Source organism: Mercenaria mercenaria, chromosome 13 (genome assembly GCF_021730395.1).
Source record: "Mercenaria mercenaria strain notata chromosome 13, MADL_Memer_1, whole genome shotgun sequence".
Lineage (NCBI taxonomy): Eukaryota > Metazoa > Mollusca > Bivalvia > Venerida > Veneridae > Mercenaria > Mercenaria mercenaria.
In genome coordinates, this window is record NC_069373.1 from 40,695,161 (window position 1) to 40,704,901 (window position 9,741).

The window sequence follows — 9,741 nt, forward strand, 5'->3', positions numbered from 1 at the left end:
ATTTTTGGCTACAGTTTGCACTTTTTGGAATCGTGAACTACGTATCAGTTTGCAATTCGATTCCAAAACTATGGACAGTTCACAGGGCACGTTGATCAGACTGCAGTTTGAAATTGGAATCGTGAACTGCAAATTGCGAAATGGGGTGGGAGGGGGATGTGCACACCCATAACCTTTATTTGGCAACCGCAAACTTAGTAATAAATTACAAGAGTAACGTTCCTTTAATTTTGAATCGTAGACTGCAGACCAGTTTCCAGTTCGTCATCTGAATTATAATCTGTAAACTGCAGACTGGTTGACAGTGTGCAATAAGTGGAAATTGCAGGTTCATTACCTCTCTTTAGTATCCATTTATAAATTACTGATTTATAAAAGTAACGTTCTAATATACTTTCATTTGAATTGTAAACTGTTTTGCATGCAGTTCGTTATTCAAATCGTGAACTGCGAATAGCGAACTGCAGACCACTTTGCAGTTCGCAATTCGAATAATTATGAACTATGAATTGCGAACTGTGAACTGCAGACCAGTTTGCAATTCGCATTTGGAAACGTGAACTGGGAACTGCAAACTGCAGACCAACTGTGAAATGCATTCTTGTCTTAGTACAATTCGCAGGGCAGTGCTGATCAGACTGCACTTTGAAATTTGAATTCTAAACTGCACACCAGTTTGCAGTTTGCAATTCGAATCGCGAAGTGCAGACCAGTTTGCAGTTCGCAATTGGAAACGCGAACTGCGAACTGCAGACCAACTGTGAAATGCATTCTTGTCCGCAATGCGCAGGACAGTGTTTATCAGACTGCATTTTGAAATGTGAAATGTGCAGACCAGTTTGCAGTTTGCAATTCGAATCGCGAAGTGCAGACCAGTTTGCAGTTCGCAATTCACTACTGGATGCACATACCATTAATCATGGTTTAAAACCCTGTAAAATATCCATTAAAATAGGAAAATCCGTTAATTAACCCCATTAATTCTTGCACCACTTTATTTAACAGGTTTCACAATATTAATGGGTTACATGTTAAAATACCATTAAAACACCCATTTTTGACCATGAATCATGCCATTAAAAATTTAGTTTGGTAGCTAAAAAAGTTAATGGCTTTGAAAAAAATAGTGAAATTCTGTTTATTTTGAATTTAACAGGATTATTCATGGCCCTTAAATTTGATTAAATGCCCATTAAATGTTAGGGTTCTGTACGATTTCATTTAAGAGTAAACTTAATGACCCTTAACAGCAATGTGATGCCCATTAAATCCTACATTCTGTAAAATGTGATTCGTATATTTTCAGAAGCACAAAAATTATTTTTTTTTTTTTTGGTTTTTGGCTTGCACTCGTCCCATTAAAAGCTTATAATTCCAGTCCCATATTGTTCTAAAATGGACTTTAATCACAATAGATACATACTACGCACACATCGTCTATAATATATCATGATGTTATATTTAGTTGCATTAAAGTTATTTCCCCTTGATGCAGTTACGCCATTTTTTTCAAATGTTTGCCAAACTGTGTTCCTACAAAAAATCGGATTTATTTCAATGAAAGTCGGATGAAAACATATTAATTTATTTGATAACATCAATCTACATTATTTTGGTAAGGGTAAATACGTATTGATGCATGCCACTTTTTCTGTTTTTTGTTTTTCCTGTCCAAATAATCAACATTTGTATAAGAAAGTGGGTGGGGTAAGGAATTAACATTGTAAAATGTGTTTAGACCAGTTTAGATTTTCAAATTTTCCAATCCTTGAGTAGAAACTAAGGTTTATAGAGAAGTGAACAGTACACATGATTGTGAAGATTTACAGTCTGACTTAAATTCATTTTGGGCATGGGCAGATCAATCGGTTCTTCGTTTCAATCAATCAAAGAGTACCTAGATACGCTTGATTGGGGGAGCTACTTGTAATGCAATCCTTGCTATTAGCTACTTGCTTTTAGCTGTTTAAGTGCATGCACCTGAGCACAAAGTACTGAAGGAGAGCTAAATTGTGATCGCCCATTGTGCGCTGACATTGTCATCAACAGTTGCTTTTTAAATACACCTGACGCCTAATGTCTGTACCAATAAAAACTTGGTCAGAATGTTTGTCAGTATAAAAATGTTAAATAGTTAAAAATAACCACATGGTCACTTGATCTATTAAACCGGTACTTGTAAACACTTCTCAGTACAACTCAAAACAATACAATATCCATTTATTTTCTCATTTCATATGAAGATATGACAGAATGAGGATACAATATGACAAATGTTTGTACGAGGCTGTTACATGTGTTTACATTGCAAAATAATGAGAGAAAAAAGAAGAATCAAATATTCTTCTAGCATTTTACAAAACAGTACATATGTATAGATACTATTACATGTGTAGTACTACGTAGTTTAAATCAATACGGCAAATATCAATTTGAAGTTGATTATCTTAAGATGTCTAATTCTGATGGCAAATTTTCATGGCCCTTAATTTGATTTACCATTAAAATATTACGAACTCATTAAAATTGAATCTGACATATTTAATGAGACCATAAATCATTTTTTAATAATTAACGGCCATTAACAGAATATTAAAATAATTAATGGCCCCATTAGAATTTACTAATTAATGTGGAATTAAGGGGTAGTTTTTAATGGCACATTAATCTCACGCCAATTAAAATTTTTGATGGAGTTTTAAGGAGCCAGTTAACTTATTTTAATGGTTTATTTTAAGCAGCTTTTCATGGCTATCAAAGTCATTTTAACAAGGTATATTTTACCAGGGTTTTAATGTACTTATTTCATGGCTTTTTAATATATGGCATTAAAACTATGTCATGAAAATCCCATTAAATAGTAAGAAGTGATGGGTGAATTTTAATGGTGACCTGTTAAAACTCTTTTAAAAAAGGTTTGAAAAACTTAAGGCCAATTTCATGACCCTTTCAATGGCATGTGCATTCAGTAGTGACTGGAAAAGCGAACTGCGAACTGCAGACCAACTGTGAAATGCATTCTTGTCTGCAATGCGCAGGACAATGCTGAGCAGACTGCACTTTGAAATTTGAATCGTAAACTGCAGAACATTTTGCAGTTTGCATATCGAATCGCGAACTACAGACCAGTTTGCAGTTCGCAATTGGAAACGCGAACTGCGAACTGCAGACCAACTTAACTGAAATTTCATAACGCATGTTTCAAAATGTTTCTAAGTTGGCAAAAAATGAGTTTTTCTTCTTTTCATACTTTACAGTTAAACCATCATTAACATATTAATACAAGTATTCTAATTTCTTCATATATGATTTTTTCCAAAATATAATGCTAATGTATTTAAAAGAGAACACACACGGCTTGACAAACATGTACATTTATTTCATTTTTTCCCAGTGCCTGATAATTATTCAATTCTAATATTTCTGTTTTCTAAATGTATTGTTCCAATAGAAAAAAATGTAGTCAAATATATGTTACTTATTTCTTCATTAAAAATGTATAAACTACATTTTTATAAAATACCATTTACAAAGTAATCAATTTATAAAATACAAATATTGATTTTGCCAAATTTAAAAAAAAATATTTTATTTAAATTTCTATTAAGAAAAATTTGCACACAACGGGCACACTTTGCAAAAATCTTCTTGTGCAAAGGGTGTTCAAGAACTAAACTACCTTTCAAACTACAACTGAACAACTGCTTTAAAGAAATTATATTGTATATGTGTGGCAACATAGAAAAACGGCTGTTATAGTCAAAATACCCAACCTCCAGACACAAATTTGCTCCACAGACAAAGCGCTTTCAGAAAATAATTATTATCGTGTAGACAATTTACTGTGAGGGCAGAGGGAGGGGATTATTGTCTATTAGTTTTTGACATTTCCCTGGTTGTCGGCTATACTTATTGTATGAGATAAATTTGCATAAATTTGCATGGCCATCTTTTGGGATATATATTTGAAGAAAGTAACACGTAATACAACACATAATGCACCTAATAACACATTGTACAAGAACGACTATACATAATAATTAAGAAAGAGTATACTTATCACGTAATGGTTTTAACAATGCTTATATATAGGACAACTTTACGTTTTGACATAGTGTGTTATATACTACATATATGCTTCTGTTTTGGTAAGTATAACATTATGTCCTTAAAACATGTTTACTTGATGGTGAACAGTACATCTTTTATGACAATATAGCTTAGATACTGATCAGGAAGAAACGTCTGTCGATGACCATGATAACTTTGCTTGAAAGAATATACATGTGTCCTTTTGTCAAAACTAGGCGTTCACTGGTAAAACCCTAAAAACATTGAATGTCAAGATGTTGCCTAACAGATTAAAGCTGACTGGTAATAGCTATCAAAATATTTTTATACAAATATAATTTACGTTGATATAACACTTACATTTTGATTGTCGAACAGTTGTTGGTTTATTTGGGGAATAAGTATGTAGACAAAAGAAAGAGATAAACTATATTTCTTTTAAAAGCTTCTCCACTAATCGAATCAGTATGTATTCTTACTGAATGAATACAGACTTAAATAGTCCCAACTTTTGCGTAATCATACTGTAATAATAATCAACCTTTCACTAAGTTTCTATTTTTGAACAATACATTGTAGTATTTGTTTTAAATAAATAGTCACTGTTTTTTCTTTTTTTTAAGCATCTATTTCGGAAGTATGATAAAAGTACTGATTGTTTCAGATATATCTCTTTACCGCCGACTTTAATTCATTATCTTGTGACGTATTATTTAAATGATATGATCTATCAGTAATAACTTCATAAAGCAATTACATGACTGCCAGCCAAATATTTACGTAAGAGTATATAATAAATAATTATATTTTGAAGATTCAACAATAGACGCCCTTTCCAAATCTAATACTGAAATAAGTGTGCACAAACTTCATTAGAAAGACAGTTCGTATTGACAGAACGTTGTATCACTTAAAATCTCTTTGCTTGTTTGAAAATAGCACACCATTTTGACAAGAACGAATAGCTTAAAATCCTTATATTTTGTAATTATAACAATTTTCTAACTAAAAAGTATTTTTGCAAAATCTAGTAAGAATGGTTCTTGCCTATATAGCAAAAACGACAAGTTTTTCAGTTCTGCAATGATCACTTTATCTTTTCCTAGGGAAAGAAAGGCTACACGTGCGTATTCTGACGTCAAGATATCACATAAATTTGCTGTTAAATAAGTGATATTCCAGTGAGGCAGCACTATAAACTTGGGCATTATGCTCACTGCTGCAAGCAGACACTGTAGTTTTATGACTGAAAAAAATGTTGAAAAAGTATTGAATCCCGCACGCACGCAAACACGCGGACAGGCAGGCAGACACGCACGCACGCACACGCACACGCACACGCACACACACATACACACTGTTTTTTTTTAAACTTAAGAATATGCTTACAAAAGCGTGTTCGACTTTTTTGCGTTGTAGATAAACATATAGTCTATAATATGTTGAAATAAACTGTGTAGGTCCATGCGTTTGTTTTTTAGTCATTTGCCCGTGATTAAAGAGATCCGCACATTACACGCTAATTTTAATTGTTATTAATACACGGAAAGAGGTTATAAGTCCGCTGTAGAAATTCACGAGGGCCTAGCCCGAGAGAATTCTGGCGACGTATAACCGATTTTGCGTGTATTAATTTAGGTAAAACAAGATTTTGCTATACATTATTTCGATTCTAATATGCCCTTAATTTAAAGAGAATTCCTATAGTTGTTTTCCTTTCATAAATTTTTTTTCAAATTCACATATATAATGTGAATATAATGTGGAGTTTGTTTTATATGATATAATCTCTGATATAATTTATATCATGATATATAGTCTCAAGTAACTCAGTATTGAGTGGCAGCATTAAATATGTTTTAAGATATTATATGTAATACAAATACGTACTTTGATTTTATTTATGTATGCCGATGAGACTTGAATAAAATAAATAATATATGATAGGAAAATTTGTGCTGAAAACAATGAACAAATAAAAACAATGGGTCACCGGGCTTGTTTTTGTGAAAAAATGTTTTGAACACACCCACTGTTGCTGAAACTGCCAGCGATTTTTCAACATTTTCATATTTTTCTGCTTTTTTTATAAATACCATTCAAAATATGCATCAAGACAGCACAATTAGGTTATTTCTTTTAACAGATTTTATTATATACTTATTTGATAACATAGTCATATTTGTAATACTACATCATTACAATAATGGGTAAAAATGAAAAAAAAATCTTGTTTCATATTCGCTTTTGTGAACTTTTTTCAATGAAAAATACCCATAGTGAAGAAAAAACAGTTTCATAGATTTTTTTTCTGTTTTTCTTGTGTATAGATAATTGGATTGTGAACATAAAAATGGTCAAAAATGTATGTTAATACCGTTTGAATACAACACCTGTTCGGACGAAAAATGGCACGAACCTGACCAAATTGATTACATGTATATCTGCTAGAAGTTAAAACAGTTAAAAAAATTCTTAATTCTTTATATAATTGAATACTAAACAATCTGAAAGGAGATATTGTTTTAACAATACAAAGTTAATTGTCTAACATTATATGAACAATATTGTCTTTGTACTAAAATGCGCTGTCAAAACACAGCCACAAATGGCAAGTTGCATGATACAAGTCAGGCATGATACATGTCAATACAATATAAACCAATATCAACATTTAATTACTGATAAAACTTAAAAAAATGTTATTTTATTCAAGATTCCCCATATCTAAGATTGTCTGTCACATGTTTCAATAAATATTGACTTCACTTCAATTTTCCATACATACTGTCGGCTGCGCAGAAAGATGCGCATAAAAACTATAGGAATTCCCTTTAAACCAATAGATAAAGCACAGAAGCGCTCTTTCTTGGTCGCAACAAAAAATTGACGTCATTTTAGCGTAGAAATAAGCGTATTAGAATTGGATTTCTAACATGTCAGACCTTTTGGTATCACATTTTATCTTTACAAAAAGAACAACGCTGCCGTTTAAATAAATTTACTCACTGGTTGTCATTTATTCATTAAAACGATTTTTATTTCCGTATACAGAGTCTAGATTTCATTCTACGTTTTCTGGATAAACGACGTTACGACGTCACTTGCGGTTTATCAAACCTAATGTATAGATAATGTTGTAATACAGAAATAACTCACAAAGAGGACACATTACCATTTTCGAAAGTTTGCTATATCGTACTTGATTCTAAGGAGAATAAGAACACACGGCACATGTGATCTGCTTCCCCTCTTCATATGGCAGACATTTTAATGAGCCGCACTTAGCTCGAACAAAATAAAACATCGTCCCATCTTTATCAGTTTTGCTCGAATATGGGGCTGTTACAGGATGACCATCCACACAGACAAATTCTGTTGCTGCAGTGTGACTATGATGTCCAGACATAAGATAACCTCTGTACTCTTCTTTAAAATTTTCAGGACAGTCGTCTGTTCCTGGAATCATGATGACACTGCTACGCGGAATGTGACATACGGCACATGGAACGTCGTGGTTATGGAGATTGTTCCAAATACTTTCGTAAGTTTGGTACTCAGCTCCGTATATATAACTGCTTTTATAAGGGTTTGAATAGTGATAATTGAATTTTGGCTTTTTTGACAAACAAATATGATTAGCAGCTGCTCCACTATGGGTATAATATGACCCTGCAGCAAATCCGTCATAAACGGTTGTTGCTCCGCTTGGACAAGAAGATCTTCCCCATCTAATGTAGGTGTCCGTTGCTGCCTCTGAACGCAGTCTTTCTAACTTATCTTTCATGTCTGCAGTATAAACAAAATCTAATGTCAATTTCAGTCAAAGAATATGGTTTTAGTCACAGTATTTTTACATACTTATAATACAATATTTGGTCGCTGTAACAGAAAGGAGTATCAATTTGTTTTCGGCTGAATGTGTAACCATTTCATTTTGTTCAGGTTTAAAATAGTCCAGTCAATCTTTGTTTTCACATTCCATGTAGAATGCAACAGAGTGATTAGCAGTTTGGACTACACCACTTGTTATTCGGGTACCGTTCCCGGTTGCAAATCATGTACAGGCTACTGTTCTGTACTTGGTGAATACTTACATTATTAATTTTTCCAATAGTAACGGATTACCTGGGTGCTGGGGTGGTAAGTATTACACATGCCAGTAGCTACTCTTGACATAAGTATTGTTTAGACTACCGGCATATATATCATCCCCAAGCGCTACAATAATCACTGCAAATACCACGTAACAATGGTAATGAAAACGGTCATGTGATTTCGTGGACATGCAATTTTATTTTATTTTTTATTTTTCATTTAATCACCGACATTCTGCTAACCCGGGGCTTGTTTGTTTGTTTTGTTTGTTTTGGGTTTAACGCCGTTTTTCAACAGTATTTCAGTCATGTAACGGCGGGCAGTTAACCTAACCAGTATTCCTGGATTCTGTACCAGTACAAACCTGTTCTCCGCAAGTAACTGCCAACTTCCCCACATAAATCAGAGGTGGAGGACTAATGATTTCAGACACAATGTCGTTTATCAAATAGTCACGGAGAACATACGCCCCGCCCGAGGATCGAACTCGCGACCCCGAGATCCGTAGACCAACGCTCTTACCTATTGAGCTAAGCGGGCGGGCTAACCCGGGGCTTGAGAGCGTGGACGGTAGCATACATTTCCACTACCGTACATCCATGAACAGGCTCAATCAAAGGGAGCCTGCAACATCTTCAATTTTGTCGTGTTGAGCGACCTGTGGAGCTTCCACTTTTCTACTTTAGTATTACATCGCCAGGTAAAATTCAACAGTAATTGATATAACCAAAATTTTATAACAAATGATAACAAAACGGTTTGAAACAAATCCTGATAAAATTGTTTTTGTTGGTAAAAATATATTTACTGTAAGGGAAGGCCACTGCGTAAGGAGACTGCAGCATTAGCTTTATTTGGGACTTTGGGCCCTATTACCTACGATAAATCAGAAAGAGTACCAATTTTACAATTGATAGATGTTTAAACTTAAATTGAATATTTTGGTCCTTAAAACTGATTTTACCTTGACTAGATATTTAAAATATCAAAGAAAACATTAGCAATAAAGGTTACATACCTTGAAGCTCATTTCTTAGGGATGTAACACTCCCTCCACAATCAATCAGCATTTGAAGAACTTTGGAATCATTTTCAGAGTTGCTATTATTTCCATATACACCTGAAAGCACACTTTTAAACACCAAAAATACTAACATCAGTCTTATTATTGGCATGTTTACGTTTAGAATTTTCAGGCAGATTTGTCACCGGCTTTCGTTCAAAATATGAAACATTGGATGGCTATCGGGGGGAAAAGGAATAATTTGTGGTTTAACATTAAAGGCCTCGTCTCGGATATTGAGGTTTTCTTGTAAGTGAAACAGACAGAGAAAACGGCCGATTGAAAGATGCAGTCAAATTCTTCGTAGAAACATGGTTCAGTCCGATTTAAGCTCCCAAATGGTGTTTTTGTCACTGACCTCTCCAAGGCGGCGGCACTGTGTTACAATATGTGTCCGTTGTTTTGTTTTATTTTGTCTGTTTATGTTATGTACACATTTGTTATGTACACAACCAGGAAAACACTAATGGAGAAGTTTGTTTCAGGAGGGATTCTTTCTGGAAACGTGA

At 33.7% G+C, this 9,741-nt stretch overlaps 1 protein-coding gene across 1 annotated transcript; it reads right to left on the bottom strand.

The window, feature by feature from the left end:
* Positions 1 to 2,203: 2,203 nt before the first annotated feature.
* On the bottom strand, positions 2,204 to 9,393 carry LOC123529811 (short-chain collagen C4-like). The gene is made up of 2 exons (XM_045310342.2): positions 9,188 to 9,393; positions 2,204 to 7,860 (listed from the first exon to the last, which is right to left on the bottom strand). Exons 1-2 carry the CDS (start codon positions 9,342 to 9,344, stop codon positions 7,280 to 7,282), a joined length of 738 nt encoding a protein of 245 aa, XP_045166277.1. The 5' UTR covers positions 9,345 to 9,393; the 3' UTR covers positions 2,204 to 7,279.
* Positions 9,394 to 9,741: the final 348 nt, after the last annotated feature.

Bases quoted from the DNA above. Each gene is read 5' to 3' on its own strand.
- LOC123529811 (XM_045310342.2), bottom strand. From the start codon at position 9,344: ATGCCAATAATAAGACTGATGTTAGTATTTTTGGTGTTTAAAAGTGTG. The intron at 7,861-9,187 runs GTATGTAACCTT...TTTATACTGCAG, and splicing joins CCTAAGAAATGAGCTTCAAG to ACATGAAAGATAAGTTAGAA.